The following is a 17342-nucleotide window of genomic DNA, read 5'->3' as shown; positions in this document are numbered from 1 at the left end:
TCACCACGAGCTGCTGCTTGCACGGGTTGTCGGGCCGATCGTGGGGGGCGGGGGAGTCCAGTCTCCAAGGATGCAGCTGTGAAAATGCCTTACCTGGAGCAGGAGGGAGGCGAAAGTGGGAGCTCTCACTGCCTCCCCCCGGGCACGAGCAAATGACGCTGTGTGGGTTCCAGGCTCACGGGATGTGTGAGCACACTTGACTGTGTCCGGGGCGTGGACCATGGTCAAGTGGAGGAAGGCTTGGGGGGCTGGCGGTTTACCAGGGAGCAAAGAAGCCTCAGAGAGAGGTGATAGCTGCCGTCAGGTACCCGCAGGGGAAGGCTGTCAGAAGTGGGATTAGACTGGGGAGGGGTTGGGGTGGGGGCAGGCTCTTAGGGTGAGGACGGGTGAATTGGGTCCAGGGACTTTCTAACAGCCCAAGAGGAAGCACTGCCTTGTCCGGAGGAGCGTTTGACCAGCGTCCCCTGGTGGGGATGGAGACGGTGGCCTGGGATGACCTTCAAGACGGGTCCCCTTTCTAGTCCACAGGTCCCTGCGCCGTCTTAAGCTAGACCCTCCCCAGCACTCCCAGAGTTCTGTTGTACGGTCCCCAGGGAAGTCTTTTTCCTCTTTTTGAGCCTTTTAAGTCCTGGGAAATTATTTGCTGAGTAAACACACCACAGTCACGTAAAAGGAAAATTCCACCTTATTTCTATGCAGATTTTTTATTTGCATAAAGGCAGCCAGATATGCGTGTTGTGTTGGAAACGCCAGCTTTTCACATCACGTTCTCCTGGTTTAAGTTTATTGAAATAGTTCTGGGCTTGAGATAGATTTACATTCTCTGGTTTCATTAATTGCAAGGAAACATGGGCTCCCCAGATGATGCTGGCAGCAGACGGGGTGGCTCTTGGATGTGTGTGTTTGGCCACGCTGGGAGGCTGGGAAAGCCTTGGCCCTTCCTTGCAGTTTGGAATCTGCATGTCATTAAAGGGACGCTCAGCCTGTTTTCTTGGTCTCAACTATTTAGTCGGGGGATTGTTTATCTGGAGAGATTGCACTTTTCCTTCCTTCTGTACACACCCTGTGGTGTCACACTTAGCTGCTGTCAGTGAGCCTGGTATGTGACATAGTGACACATGAGCAGGGTTTTTTTTATGTACTTCTGCCTGGGCGGGGAGCACCAGGCTTACTGGCCCTCCTTCCTGGGGGGCAGTACCCAGTTCTTCCCTGCGCCTTCTGTTGGGCTCAGGTCTGGCGACGGTCCTTGGCTGAGTTTGGGTGACTCTTGTTGCCTGAGGTTGGGCCATTTGCCGGATGAAGTTGGGAATTTCTTGTTGTCTGAGTTTGAGCGACTGTTGTGGCTGAGGTTGGGTGACTGCTGGGCGACGTCAGGCATCTGTCTCTAGGCGAGGTCGGGTGACGGTTGCTGGCCTCCGGAGCCTCTGTGTCTGTCTTTTTCCATGAAGTCTGAATCTTACCCACACCCCTCTCGGTCTGGATCTGATATGCTCCACCTTTTTCCTTCTCCTCTCGTCCCAGGGGAGGGAGGCAGCTGCTTCCTTTCCCATCATTTCTGGGGTACCACGGTGTTCTTTGGACTTTTCCCACACACTCTACCCCTAGTGTGCTCAAGTGTCTGGGTTTAATGTTTAAATCCCCCGTCTGCAATTCCTAATGTGGTTCAGGTTTTCCTTACCAGACCCTCGCCCAGAGTCTCTTGCTTTCCTTTCGTCCCACCCCTCTGGCAGGATTTCTCCAGCTAGCATTTTGTGCCCGTGGACACTTTCGATCCCTTTTTCCCTAGCACCTCTTTCAGGCCTTGTGCAGTCGGAGCCTTTCTGCACACCACTGTAGCAACAGGTTCTACTTCCAAAGTTAGTTAGGTTATCTTTGGTTCTGGATTGGTTTGTATCAGCGGTTTGGGTCTATATTCCTTCATTTTTCAAATATTTGTTGAGCACTTATCACATGGCAGCCTCCTTCTGGGTGCTCGGGATGCAGCATGGACTAACGTCCAAAAAAATCCCTGCCCTCATGATTCCTATATTCTGGTTGATAGAAATCCAGTAATAAATGAGGTAGGTTGAAACTGTTAGATGGTGATAAATGTGAAGAAGGAAAAATAAGTAAGCAAGGAAAGGGGAAAGGGGCTATGGCAGGTAGGGGCAGGAGAGGGATTTAACTTTTAACTTGGAAGGCCAGGAAAGTGACGTTTGTGCAGGGACCTGAAGAAGGAAAGGAGTGAGCCACGTGGTTACCTGAGGAAGAGCATCTGGGCAGAGATGAGAGCGAGTGCAAAGGCCCTGGGGCTGCCATGGAGAGGCGAGAAGGGCTTGGAGAGGAGTAGCAGGCCAGGGCAGTGGGGAGTAGGGCAGTTCAAATTTGGGCCATTGCTCAGATGGCCATCTGAGCCAGGAGAGCCAGGAGCAGAGGATTTGATCTGACTCATGCTCTGCTGTGTTGAGAAAGATCAGAGTGGGGTGGACAGGTGAGGGGTGCTGGGGCTCTGTGCCAGGTGTAGCAGAGCCGGTGTGAGAGATGTCAGCCACTGAGAGGTTTTGGAGGGAGAACACAGGATTTGCAGAGAGATTTGTTGTGGGGAGTAAAGGAGTATCAGGGAGAAAGCCTGCGATTTAGCCTGAAATGTGGACTTGCCATTCCCTGAGATGGGGACGCCTGCAGGAGCAGCTGGTTTAGGGGAGGAGCTGGCCTTGGGGAGCAGCTGGCTTCAGGGAGGAGCTGGCTTGGCAGTTTAGTGGAGGGAGGTGGTCTAAGATCCCAGCTTTGGACCTGGTTTTTAGGATTTTCTCCAAATGCGGCCCATAATTTTGAGGCTGTGTGGTACTGGTGTACATGTGTGTGTTCAGTTTTGTCATTGAGGACCTTAATTTACCTCCATCTCAGTAGACTGCCTATATTTTTAGATTTGAATTCAGAGTAAGAGCGAATAAAAGCATCCAAGAGTTTACCAGAAAGGGCTGCATGCAAATATCACCTCCAGACCCTCCAAATCCTACAGGCTGGCAAAGCTGTGCTGGTTCCGGGGGACCTAGGCCCCCCAACACTTGTCCACGTGGTCAGAGGAGGGAGAGTGCCACCTGGTGGCCAGGGAGGCACACTGCAGAGCCCCTGCGTTTACTTGGTCACTGAGAGGAGCTAGAAAAGAGCCTGCCACGTCTGCCCTGTCACTCAGGGCCCCCCTGGTGCTGGGAGCTCCAGGCCGCCCCCCTTCACTTCAGTGGGCAGGGTGAGCATGCAGGGCGTGCACTCAGCCGCTGACGCTGTCTCCCACACCCCCATTTTAACTTTAGAGCATTCCTGCCTCTTCCGTGGATTTTCCGACTCCGGGGGATTTTGGGTGGCTGCTCTGAATCATGGCCTATTTTTGCATTTCTCCCATATATAGGGCTCCTGCCCGCTTTGCCCAGGCCTCAGGGCAGCGTGGGTGGAGCAGGCCAGCCTTGCAGAGCCCCAGCCCTGGAGGGGACCCCACCACCCACTCAAGGGGACCCCACGACCCACCCGTGCGCAGCCTGCTCTTCCTCCATCTTTCCGTTTGTTTTTCTTTCCCAAGCCCCCACCGCACACGCCACCCCTCTGCTCCGTAAGCACTCCACTTGCTGAGCGTGATTTCTGCGCCCCAGTGTCATCCTGTTGGGTCCCAGGCGGTCCCAAGGGCCCCACGCCTTGAGGTGGTCCCCGAGCTGGAGGGAGAGTGGCCGAGGGACCTGCCTGATGAGCTGCAGCTGGCCGCCAGCTTGTTACTCCACCAGAGTCCAAAGGAGAGTGCGCACCTGCTTCTCAGGTCAGACTTCCCGAAAGATCCACTGAGGCCACTCCAGGCTGTCACCCGGGCTGACTCCTGGGGCCACAGGGGCCCTTCCCCTTTCAAAACTGCTCTGGGTCTGGTGGCCCTCTGCTGTTTTTAATATTTTTTAGGATAATATATATATGTATACATATATATACATATATACATATATATATATACACATACACACACAAGTATACAGAAGAAAAGCCTTTTGTGGGAGCATGGTGTAGTCCACGGGGCAGCGCGTGTACCTGTACAGTCGGCCGAGGGCAGCCGTGTCCCCAGGGGCTCAGGCTGTACCAGCAGGACCTCCGAACAAGCTCACCCCGCTGAGGGGCTGGGGTGGGCCTGGGGTGGCCGTTCTTGATGAGGTGCTCGCTGGCGTCTCTATTCCCCATTTTAACCACTTTCAGTGATAAAAGCTCGGGAGGGGCTCTTGGTGTGGCTGGATGTCAGAGAGCATCATCAGGAACGGCCGTCCCAGGCCCACCCTGCAGCCCCTCCGGGGAGTGGGCTCTGTCTGGAGGTCCTTCCGAGCCCCTCAGCCCCGCCGCCCTGGGCTGACTGAACAGATCTGTGCATGCCCCATGGATTAAGTCACGTCCCCCACAAAAGGCATGCTCGGGTCCCCACCCCTGGTCCTGTGGGTGTGAACCCATTTGTCAGCAGGCCCTTTGGAGATGCTCCTAGTTACGGTGCCCAAACCCAACGAGGGTGGGCCTTCACCCAGTATGGCCGAAGTCCTTATGAACAAGGGAAATGGGCACAGAGAGGGAACGCACGGGCTGGAGCCAGAAGCCGGAAGTCAGCTGGATCTGGAAGGGAAAGGAGAAGATGCCTCCGCGTGTATCACCATGTGGTGGAGGAGCCACGAAACCCCGGGGATTGCCGGTCAACCAGAAGATTTGAACCTGGGAGGAAGCAAGCCTTCTGGCTTCTGTGCACTCATAAATCCCTGTCGTTAAGCCAACCCATTGGGTGGTATTTGCTTTAGCATCTGGGAAGCGAAAACCCCTAGGATGGCAGGTCCACGGTTTATTCAGTGCAGCTGCCTGAGCGCCAGAAGACAATAATAAGCTGGAGAACACTTGGTTATTTTTTTTCTCTTGAGAAGCAGGGGACAAATTTGTAGCAAAGGGGTTCTGAAGGCTCTGTTTTCTGGTCAGCCTCCAGCCTCTGTTAAATGACATAGTAATGTCACATGGGAGCACAGAGCTTATGTTCTCCTGACGTTCTTCCTCAAACAGACAGCTACCAACCCTTCCTCACTTTTACCCCACCCCCAAAATAAGGGATGAGGGTGGACGCAGCTGCCTCACTTTCTTGCTAACTCGTGTTTGCAATTTTTGCTTTATTTTTGTCTTAAGGACAAAACGTTTTGATTACTTTTTGCTGAGCTATAACTTAAAATCAGTAGGAAAAACACAGTGAGCCACAGTTGGGTGGAGGGCTGAAAGGGAGGAGAGGAGAAATGAACGTGTAATAATTGGCAGCCTGCTTTTTAGGTATATTGTCTCTGAATCCCACCAACCATCCCCTGTTCCCATGTGAGAAAAAGCGAGGGCCTGAGAGGTTAGGTGGCCCACCTGGGCAGACAGCAAGTTGATGGGGTGGGAGTGGGGTTGGGAATCAGGCCTGGATTCAGAGTCTGGCCCTGTCACCTGCTACGTGCCTTGTGACTTCAGACAAGTTGCTTAATTCCTCATAGCCTTAGTTGATAAAATAGCAATAAATTTATGCTATAGGTGACAGTGAGACCTGAAAACAGTACATTCCATTCTCATAATTTGCAGTGTCTGCATTTGTGAATTCACCTACTTGCTAAAATGTATTTGTAACTTTGAAGTCAGTGTTTGTGCTCCTTTGCCTGCCATCCATGGACATGCACGGAGCAGTAAAAAAATTCCAGTTGCCAGATGCACACGTTCCCAGCTGACGTTGAACAAGGCAATGCTCTGTCTTCTGGTTGCAGCTCTCCAACTGTATACAAGTGGCTTTTTGGGGTGTATTTAATGCTATGGCGCTTGCATTCGTGTGCTTTCTGTTGGTGGGTTCGCTGTTGAAGTGTAGTGCTGAAGTGCCATCCAGTGTGTCCCTGAGCCCAAGCAGGCTGTGTCAAGCCTTACGGAGGCCCAGAGAGGGGAGGATTCAGGGACGGATACAGCAAAGACTGGTAAGCTTATGTTTTTACTCAGATTAAACAGTGGGTTCTCTGAAGAAGGTCTCACAGGTAAGGAGGAGTAGCAGCGGAGAGGAGGAAAGCCTCAGGAAGTTTGGTTTCCTCTCAGCTTCCTCTTTCTCTTCCTCCTACATCCTCTGCCCTGCTCTTCATTCTTGGAAGGACAACGAGGAGAAATGAATGTTGATCACCATTCTGCTGCTCTTATAAATGGGACAGGAGCATCTTTGTGCCTGGTTGGCTAAATAGGTGCCAGATGAGCTGGCCAATTGGGCATTGCTCATCTAGAGCTGGCTGAGGTGTGAGGGTCCTTTTTAAACACAGCCATGCATTCTCACTCGCTCTTGCTATATTATACCATGTGGTGCCCCCGAGATGGAATCAAGCGAGGGCCACCTAGAATCACTGAAGTTTTTCAGGTAGTTAAAACTTTCTTTAGGCTGCTTAGTTGTGCACAGAGGAATGAACTTGGTTATGCTCTCAAGTTCATCAGTTCTTACTCCCTGCTTCTTAGAACTCAACATATATGAGTGTAGAGCATCTACTTAGAAAACACACACTTAGGAAATAAGCCTTGAAAGTTTTCTTCAAACATTTAAAACTTTGTTTCCAAAATTGCCTCTCCATATCACACTCGGCCTTTACAGAATAGCTCTGTCTTCTGCAGACAGAACCACCCTTCCTTCCTTGCTTCACCCAAGCAATATGCTCGTTGGTTATTTGTGTGTGTAGAGTATGTTGAGAGACACATTTGTTAAGTGGAAAAGCAGCTATTTAAATGTCATTTGTCTGACTCGGTTTGAAAGTTCAATTTGCAGGAAATTTCTGTGGGATTGTCTGTTGTGTGTAAGACGGGAAGCTTCCTCTCTCCTAAGTGATGTCTGTTCTGTGGAGTAAGAAGCATTCCTCAGTGTGCTTTGAAACAGTCTTTCCCTTCACAATTGAACCAGAAACATCTTGTTTTCATTTTCGGTATTATGGTGGCAGAAAGGGCTCAACTTAGATTCAGACCTCCAAAGTCCTTCCTGGTGGAAGCTTGGGGCAGTTAGCAGAAGTATTCAGCCCAAAGTGGACGTGCACTGGAAACGTGGGTCTTTGGGCCTGTGTTTCTGAGACGAGGAGGTGGGTTTGTTTATGCTTGTTCCTATTGATGGGTCTTTGTGCTGATACCAGCACATGGCAGTTTCGGTTCCAAGAAGAAATCAGGCGTTTTGTGTTTGCATAAAGAAGCTGATCCTTCAGCCAGCAGAAATGCATTTTGCATTCTCAGTTTTCAGGGTGGGCTGGTTTAGGGAGAAGGGGTACTCTTAATTGCTCAAGGCTGATTTTTAGCCCCTAAATGCATGTGAGATGTGCACACTGCAATTTAAAATAGCATTGCCAGTTTTTCCTGTTTCAAGGACTTAAGTATTTGGGCCAAGTCTGGGTAAAACGATCGCAAATTGTGAAATTATAAAAGTCTGAGGGTGTATTAGTGATTATACTTTATCAGAAATGAGGAAAATTGGGGGAATGGTGATGCCTTCCTGAAGGAAGACCTTAAACAGCGGTGGATGATTGTCCCTTCCAAATGCAAGTGCGGGTTACACGGCGCACTTGCACCCCCTGCTGGTTGGTCTCCAGAATGACCTTACAACCAAGAGGTCTTCCGTGTGGTTCTTTCAACTGTGCAAATTACTGCAACCACTTGCCTCCTGCAGTTGCAGCATAACGATCTCAGAGGGTAAATTAAGTGAAACAAGAACCCTCTGGAATTCTCATACCATCAGAATATTTGGAATGTAAAAAACCCCAGAAGTTTGAGTTATTCCTAAATAATTGTATCTGAACACATTTTTGTAAATGAGATTTAAAGTTGTTACTTAGAGTCAAGTGACTTTTAGAAAACCTGTACTGTCATTAAAAGCCAAAGCACTCGGGTCATGAAAGAAGAGGTACAACGGGTAGCATAGAAAGAACCCAGATGGATATAATGAGTGTGGACGAAGCAGTACTTCTTGTGTTCATAGTTCTTGTCACCTGCCCCTGAAAAAAATTCAGTGTTCCAAATGTGGATTCTGGTAAGCTCGTAACCTCACCTTTCAGCTCTATACCATTTTGAGAGTCTGTAATAATTTTGAGCATGACCAGCAGGTGTTCAGGGTTTCCACCAGTTGTGAAATTAGAAACTGAAAGAAGAAACCCCAGAGAGTATGAAACAATGAAATCTTTCAAAATGTAGATGCATCGTGGCCCCGGAATACAATTTTTAAAAACTTTTTAATGTTTTTCTTCCACAGTTAATACACCCACTCATTTGTTGGGGGAACATTTTAAAAATAATTGGAAGGTGGTGGTGTCCAGGGTGAAGAGAAGGGAAATGTGAGTTTCAGGGAGCCGGGCCAGCAGAGCCTCCTGGCCGGGTGTGAGTCCCACCGTGCCCTGACTCTGCCCTGACCCTCCTGGGGAAGCCGGCTCGGGGAACCCTGCAGGGTGCCACCTCTGTCAGCTGCTCTGTTGCCATAGTGCTCGTCCAGGCCTGCTGGACATCCTCAGCCCCCTTTGGTTTTTAAGCATGTCTGCGTTTCCAGGGAGAACCGTTTGGCTTCCCTTCAGCAAACCTGAAAACAGGTGCAAGGAGGCCATAAGGCTCTGCAGGTTAAAACCAGAAAGGCTGGGGGCTCGGCAGCTCCCTGCTTCCCTGCCCCAGCTGCTCTCCAGCGAGGCCTGTGGCCGAAAAGCTGCCGCCAGGTGGGCTCTGCTCTGGGAAAGCCCCGTGAGTGATTCCGAGTGGTTCTGAGATGCGTGGTGCCCTAGGATTCTGGCCCCATGGGGAAGAGGGAGTAGGCACGAGAGGAGAACAAGTACTGGGCCTCTGGCACAGCTGGATTCTGTCTGCAAAGGGCCGGCATTCTCAGAGACCCTGCACGCATGTGGGCAGGTGCTGTGCTGGTTGCTGAGAGGAGAGAGGCGAGCCAAACGCCCCTCCTTCCCTAGGTCCTCAAGGAGTTCTCCCGTGGGGGGCGTGGCCGCCGAGGTGAAGCTGGGGTTCTCCGGGGCCCAGGGCAGAACCAGGCTGGTGTGGGGAAGGCCTCACCGGGCGGCACTACCCCAGCCCTTCCGGGATGGCTGGGGCTTCCCACACCTGACCTTGGATTAGGGAAAGGCAGCTGGGCCGTTCTTCCAGAGCCAGCAGGTTTTCATTCCGGAAAATGGGTCACGGAGGAGATGGGCTTGCCAGGGAAAATGCAAGACACCCGGTTGCATTTAGGTATAAAATGTGCAAGAGTATGTATTGTTTATGTCACGTTCAAATTTAACTAGGTGTCCTGTATTTTTATTTGCTAAATCTGGCAGTCGTTAAAGAAGATAAATGTGAAGTAGAATGGATTTACCTCCGTATAGTATTACCCTTTGAGGTTATATACCTAACCAAGGACTGAACGTTAATTGAAGACGTAACAAAAAACAAACAAAACAACAACAACAACAAAAATTAAAGCAAAGATACAGGAGTTCTATGCCTTTATAAAAATGTTATATTATTAGATTCTGCTCTATGTCCTATACAGTGGGTATAAGGATGCTGTATATGTTAATTGTGCAAAAGGCTAACCTTCCTGTATATCATACCTATATATTATAAAACTACCCTGTCATAAATTTGATGCATTTAAAACTAATATTGTCACCAAATGCAATGAATGTCTCATGATGATGGAGGAGAATGTTGCTATGGGGGGAGTAGTGGGGTGAGAGGGGTAGGGGATATATGGGGACCGCATATTTTTCTAATGTAATATTAAAAAAATGAATAAAGACAAAAAATAAAAGAAATAAAACTAATATTGTAGCCAAAATATGAAGTAGTTTTGCTTGTCTTAGAACAACACACATTTTGGTGGTGATTGATCCAGCTGTCATCTCTTTAAAAAACCTCATCAGAGAATTTTGGATCAGTCCTCTTTGCCTCTGTAGACTTCCCTATAGCAAGCAGAGAATCAAATCATTTTGTTGCGGAGAGCAGCATTCTCATGCACATGCGGTGTACTGCAGTCTATAAATATTTGAAATTCTCAGGACGGGATTCAGGGCTTGGGGACGAGCTGTCCCAAGAACCTGGTCTTCGGTCTTTTCTCTCCTCCTGCCTCTCCCTGCTTCCCCGCAGCAGGCAGAGGGCGTGGTGGGAGAAGGGGAAGGGGGCGTGGCCCTTCTCTTGGCATTGGGGATGTTCTATTTGGGTGTGCGTCCAGGCTGGGGACACTCGGGCCTTTCTCCAGGGGCATCACCACCTCCTCCCTCGCCACCTCTGTGACTCGGTCCCTGGATGGCCGGGGCTGAGGCCTGGGGTGGGGGTGGAGGGTGCGGGGAATGAGGACCGGAAGCAGCACCCGGAGCGTGGCTTATGAATGACCAGTGCCCCCAGAGCCCCGGCTTAGCTGCTGCCCTGACAGCAGGTGCCTGAGCAGGGCTCCCCGCTGTGGCCCGACACAGAGCTGATCTGCCCTGTGTCTGGAAGCTCCTGGCGGGGTCTCTAGGGAACATATGCTCTGGGGCCTCCTAATTTCAATCAGTCTAGGGAATTACTCATCTTGGAGTTGACTGGGAAGTGGACAGCCCTTTCCCTGGTAAAGCAAAGCAGAACCAGAACTTCTGAGGAACTTGGGTTTGGTGGCTGAGGACGGTTCTGGGAGTGAGGTGTCGGCGGAATGACCGCAGCTCAGAGCACTGTCATCGGGAGCCGTGCCCAGCATGGGCGGTTGCTCGTCCTTGGGGACCTCATCACCTCTACCCTCAGGAGGGCAGGCGTGTTAGTTTCCTGGGCTGCTCAAGCAAACGCCGTGCAGTGGGTTGACTTGAACAATGGGAATTCACTAGCTCACGGGTTTGAGGCTGAAAGTTCAGCACAGGGTGTCATCGGGGCGATGCTTTGTCCTGGTGTTTTGGGCTGGCTGCTGGTGATCCTTTGTCGTGGGCTCCTTTGTCACGAGGCAATGCATATGGCGGCCTCTACTGGCCTCTCCATTCTCTTCCAGATTCCATTGCATTTCAGCTCCTTGCTCCCTGTGACTTCCTCGCTTTCTGTCTAAATTTCATTCTTTTTATAAAGGACTCCAGTAATAGGATTTAAGACCCATCCTGACTGGGTCTTAACTTCATGAAAATCTCTTACTTACAATAGGTTCACCCCTGCAGGAATGGATTAAGTTTAAAAACCTGTTTTTCTGGGGTTCATCAGCTTCAAACCACCACATGAATAAATGTGGTATAAAACTGTAGCAGGAAGCTCTAGTGCGAAGATTTGGTTATTCACTGCTTGTGGGGAGATAGGAAAGCCCCCCGGTCTCCATGTTTTAAGGCAGGTGGGTTGTACCTAAGACAGCCCGGCCTCCCTTGCCAGTAGCCACTCCAGATTCCTGCTAACACAGAACTGCAGAAGAGGCTCAGATTCCTGGAAATACCGGGAGTTGTGCCCACGTGGGTTTTCTCTGGGCAGATTGTTTTGTCTTCCCAACATGGCGCTTCAATGACTTGTCTAAGTACAGGGTCTATGGGGGGGGGGTGCTGGCATGTTGGTCCCAGCCAGCAGCGCTTACCCTTGTGGTGTGTTTCTGGGATGGGTGGATCTGGGTCCACCTCCCTCTCTCACTGCAGCCTCCACTCTGGCCGGAGGCTTGCAAGTTCCCCCACGAACCTCTGGCTATATCCAAAGGGTATTTAGGAACTGACCTGGCCCACCCCATTCCGAGGGATCTTACTTCTTCTGCCCCTCTTGCCCCACTGTTCCTGGCCTCCCAAACAACTCCTTTTTGGATCATCGGCGTTGACTCCAGCACATGTAAGTCATTCATTACGTCCTTGAAACCGGAAATGGAGCTCAGAGCAGGAGCTTGCGGATAGAGATGGAGTAAACATTCCCAGAGCACTCGTTCTGGAGGATGGCGCGGCCGGACGCACCTCCCGCTCCCAGCCCCTTGGGGGATGACGGTTCCTCTGGGTTTAGTTTATGAGCTCGCTTCCTGGTCGGCTGGCTGGTTTGTTCGTTCTGACTTCAGGCATTTCCGTCTCAATTCTAGGACTGGTGGCCATAAAGGATGCTCAGGACATAGAGACCCGGCTGAACGAGGTGGAGAAGCTTCTCAAGGCCGTCATTAGCATGCCGTGTAAAGTGAGTGGCTCCAGAACTGGGCTGGGGGTGACCAGTCGTCCACATTTAAAAGGTGTCCATCTCCCCCACACCCCCACCAAAGAATGAACCTGCTGGCCTCATCTCCCCACTTAGCCCTTGGACTTCCTTCCTGGAAGGGGAGAATATACTCAGGAAAGGAAGACTTTTGTGGACTGCTTAGTCTTCCTTGGGGAAGACGTGGAAGTGACAGGCCCAAGGAGGAGTGAAACAGAAGGGACACGAGGGCCCTCTCTAGCGTCTGTGGTCTTTACTTTCTTTCCTCTGAGGGGATTTTAGAACAAGAACTGCCAACATTAGTGGGTGATACTTCCGTGGATTTGGCCGTCAGCTCTCCCACCTTTTTTTCCCCTTCTTTAAAGAATTTTCTTGTAACATATATACAACATAAAATTAACCATCTTTAGTGTACGATTCAGTGGCATTAATTATATTCACAATGTTGGGCTACCAGCATCACTAACCAATACCACAATGTTTTCATCACCCCGAACACAAACTTGTACCCATTAAGCAATAATTCACCATTCCTTTCCCCCCAGCCCAGCCCCTGGTGACTTCTCGTGGACTTTCTGTCTCTCTGTATTTGCCCATCTCAGATATTTCGTATAAAGGGAATCATGCACTATTTGTCCTTTTGTGTCTGGCTTAGTTCCATCAGCATATGTAATGTTTCCAAGGTTCATCCCTGCTGCGGCATGCACCAGAACTTCATTCCTTTTCATGGCTGCGTAATATTTCATTAAACTCATATACTGTGTTTTCTTTATCCATTTATCTATTGACTCAAGTATCATCAGCTCCCTTTCGAGTTACGTTTGTGAGCTGATTTGAGAGTCAGAAGAGCTCCTTAACCCTTTTAAGCCTCTGGTTCCCCATCTGCTCACAGTTTCTTATAAAGAAGGGAAACTATATGTGGAAACCCCTGGTACCTACAGAACACTCAGCAAAATATAGCTCTTATTTTATTAACACACCAAATCCCTGTAGCTTTGCATTTCAACAACCTGATTCAGTTGGACCCTAAATAATTTAGATGTGTGTCAGGACTGGAGTGATATCAGTGTGGCAGCCCTGCAGGGTACCCTCCGGGCCTGGGGGGTCCAGGAAGGTGGACCTGTCACACTGTGTTGCTGTTGGGTCACTTGTCACACAGAAGGTGGAGCACTGACCTTTTAGGGACAGACAGCGACAACTTGAGGGAGGTAGGTGCGAATTTTTAGTAATTAATGTATATCTTTCTAGTATTCTAGGTCAGAAGTTGTGCTCACCTTCTTTGAAAGATCTCCTCTGGATCAGGTGTTAAAAAATGATAATGTACATAAAATTCAACCCAGCTTTCAAAGTCCCGTCAAAATATCAGGTAAGAGCTTCAAGGGGGGAGGGAGGTGGGGAGTGCGGCTGTGGATGGGTGTGGTTTCCCAAAACCCTTCCTTCTACCCTTGGGATCTGGGAAGAAAAAATTCAGTGGAACTATGAAAATAGTGGTGAGAATCTAATACCTGGTTTTTATTAAACAGTGTGTTTTCTACCAGTCTACAGTTTATTTTCTTCCTACATCCAAAGGATTTTTTATAGCATACAAAATGGGATGAACTTAAATAGTATAATGATGAAAACGTTAATGAGGTACGTTAAATTGCACTACGGGAATCAGTGCATCTAGCCTGCTAAAATAAGTTAGTTACTGTAATCTGGCATTGAATTTGGCTCTTGGTTTTAGGACAACTAGGATAGAAAAGGAAGCCCAGAATTTGGGAATTGTTAGAGCTGACCCTAGACGGCGCTTCCATCCCTTGAAGAAGCACAGAGGTCAGGAAAAGTAAGATCGTCCTGTCAACCGATTGTAGCAGGTAGTCGCCAGCTGGTTCACTCACCTGTGGGTTAGATGAAAAAGGAACAAACCCTATTTGGCATCTTCAGGAGATGTGGATTGCATACGTCACTAGAACATTAGACTTATATTTTTGTAGTACTGTTTTGATGAAGGCTGCTCAGGGGCGTTTTGTAGGAAAAGAGCACTGTCCTAGGAGTCTCAGTATTGGAATTCCATCTGTTTTTCTAGGCAAGGGACAGTTAACTCTGTTTTGGTCCAAGGGGTGACATTTAAGTGGGGTCTTGTGGGAGTTTGCTGGGGAGAAAGAGAGTGAAGGCAGTTATAAGAGGAGATACAATTTGCACCTCTAGAAAGGAGAGCGTATGTCTCCATTACTCCATTTCTGAATGGAGGAGGAAGGAAAAAGGGGGGGATGGTGGGAAACTCAGAAGGAACTTGATGTAGAAGAGTCAGTAGATGAGAGGCCATCTGAGACGAGACCTGTGCTACGAAAGAGTTTAGAGCTTGGCCATGAGTGAGAAGAGGGCAAATGCTGGAATGACTGGTACTATTGAGTTATGTGTGTGCCACAAGAAGGATGAGAGTCCTAATGGTGTGCTTGGGTGAACTGGACAGAAACCACAGGCAAGTCTGGAGAACTTGGAATAGAGCAGATGCTTTTATGTATGGTTGTGTACGAACAGGATGGACCTTAAGTCCTGGGCTTTGAATCAGCAAGATGGTGGAGAAAGTCGTTTCTGGGAATGCCCCCTCCCCTCCACTGCCAACAGAAACATGGGAATAAAAGCAGAATTAGTCTCCACACACTTGCCCAGTCAAGGGTAGACAGCAGCCCAGCAAATGCTTAATCAGAAAGGGGAAAACTTGAAATCAGGAGAGGTGTGGGGGCCTTCACATGCCCGGGTGCCTCCTGCTCCTCCAGCTCAGCTCAGCAGTCTGTTGGACAGACGGTGGCCACTGGCCTTGCTCCCATTGCAGCCCTTCATGTCGCCTGCGGGTCTCCGGTTTCTGGTTAGCACCTCTAATGTGCGAATTCCACGTGTCTGTGTGTCCTCTCCAGCCCACTCCCGGAAGGACTGGCTAAAGGCACTCCTTTGGGTCATCTGACCCAGAAATCCCCTGGGGTGGAGAAGTGGTGTGCAGCCACGGTGTGGGGCTCAGCAAACCAGGGCCTCCTGGGGCAGAACTGAGGTCGAGGCCCAAAATTCAGGGCCTGGAGTCCAGGAAGAGAGGCTGGGGGGAGAATCCCCTTTTTTTGGACTGGAAACTAAAACATCCAGGATCATTTGCTCATCCTGGGGGATTTTGAAAGTCACCGTGCAGGCCCAGCATAAGATGCAGGCTCAGAAAGACCTGAGAAAAACCTAACTGTCCCTGGCAGGTTGATACAGAGATTCAGTATAGACTGGGCTAAGTATTGGAGAGCCTAAACACAGTGCCAGTCGACACCACAGCCTTCAACAATGAATACCAAATCAAACAAAACAAAACAAAAAAGGCAAGAGTAGAAGGGGGAGAATGTGACGTCCAGAGTTAACACATCAAAGAGTCAAAAGTCCAGACTTCAGCAGAAAGTCACAGGAGGAGATGGTCCATTCACAGGAACAACATAAAGTCACAGGAGGAGATGGCCCATTCACAGGAACAACATAAGGTGACAGACTATCCCTGAGAAAGCCAAGGCTTTGGAACAACTAATCAAAGACATTAAGTCAACTCCCCTAAATAAGTTTAGTCAGCTGAAGTAAAACATGGATGAAGAACTAAAGGAAATCAGAAAAATGGTGTATGCACAAAAGAAGGAATTAGAAAATTTAAAAAGGAACCCAATAGAAATTCTGGTGATGAAAAACATAGTAACTCAAGTAGAAAATTCACTACAGGAGTGAAATGGCTGAAGTAAGTCCTGTCTTATCAGTAATTACTCTGAATTTAAATGGGTTAAACTGTCCAATCAGAAGACAAAGATTGGCAGAATGAATAAAGAGGCATGCTTCAACCATAAGGTGTTTAAAGAAGACTCAACTTAAACCCAGAGACACAAATAAGTTGAAAGTGAAAGAATGGAAGAAATGTTCCATGCAAACAGTAAGCAAAAGAGAGCTGGGGGTAGCTATACTAATACCAGACAAAACAAACTTTAAGACAAAAACTGTTACAAGAGAAAAATGACTCTATATTAATAAAAGGGCTAATTCACCAAGAAAATTTAACATTTATTAATATATGTGCACCTAATATATGTGCCCCAAAATCCATGACATAAACTTTGACATAAACTAAAGGTAGAAATAGACATCTCTACAGTAATAATTGGAGACTTAAATATACCACTTTCAATAATGGATAGAACATCTAGATAGAAGATCAATAAGGAAACAAAGGATTTAAACGATACCATAAACAAACTAGACCTAGCAAACATGCAAGAGCTTTCCACCCAACAGCAATAGACTACACATTCTTCTCAAGTACACAAGGGACATTCTCCAGGATGAAATATATAATAGGTCACAAAACAAGTCTCAATAAATTGAAAAAGATAGAAATCATACAAAGTATATTATCTAACCACAACGGAATAAAGCGAGAAATCAATACAGAAGGAAAACTGGACATTTTTCAAATATGTGGAACAACCACATGCAAGCCAGAGAAGAAATCAACAAGGTAAATCAGAAAATTGTCTTAGAGACAAATGAAAATTACAACATAACATACCAGAATTTATGAGATGCAGCAAAGGCATTGTTCAGAGGGAAATTTTTTTGTTTTTTTTTGTTTTTTTTTTTTTTCAGAGGGAAATTTATAGCTGTAAATGACTATATTAAAAGAAAATAAATAAATCTCAAATCAATAACCTAACTTCACATCTTGAGGAGTTCAAAAGAGCAACCTAAATGTGAAGTCAATAGAAGGGAGGAAATAATAAAGAAAAGAGCAGAGATAAATGCACTAGAGAACTGAAAAACAGTAAAGAGAAGCAACAAAATCAAAAGTTGGTTCTCTGAAAAGATTGATGAAATTGACAATCTTTAGCTAGACTCACAAAGTAAAGGGGACACAAATAACTAAAATCTTTTATTTCTGTAATAAAAGGTTACAGAAATAAAGATTCCAAGAGGATCCTATGAACACCAATAAAGTAGATAACCTGATGAAACACAAAATACCTAAACTGACTCAGGGCAAAATAGAACTCAACGGACCTATAGCAAGGAAAGAGATTGAATCAGTAATAAAAAACCTCCCATCAAATGAAAGTTCAGGACCAGATGGCTTATGTAATGAATTCTACCAAACAGTCAAAGAAGGATTAACACCAGTCCTCAAACTCTTCCAGAAAACTGAAGATCAGTGTTGG

General features: G+C 48.0%; 1 protein-coding gene across 2 annotated transcripts in view; it reads left to right on the top strand.

Annotated features, from left to right (window-relative positions):
• Positions 1–17342, top strand: part of PXDC1 (PX domain containing 1) — a 34961-nt gene that overhangs the window by 1864 nt on the left and 15755 nt on the right. For both annotated transcript variants that reach the window (XM_004473571.4, XM_058285184.2), the window contains exons 2-3: positions 12032–12123; positions 13387–13504. In XM_004473571.4, the coding sequence (XP_004473628.2) occupies positions 12032–12123; positions 13387–13504 (210 nt within the window). The remainder of the gene's footprint in view (positions 1–12031; positions 12124–13386; positions 13505–17342) is intronic.

The sequence above is a fragment of the Dasypus novemcinctus genome, chromosome 22 (assembly GCF_030445035.2).
Source record: "Dasypus novemcinctus isolate mDasNov1 chromosome 22, mDasNov1.1.hap2, whole genome shotgun sequence".
NCBI lineage: Eukaryota > Metazoa > Chordata > Mammalia > Cingulata > Dasypodidae > Dasypus > Dasypus novemcinctus.
Note: the sequence above shows the minus strand (reverse complement) of the source record. Positions and strands in the feature narration are given on the sequence as shown.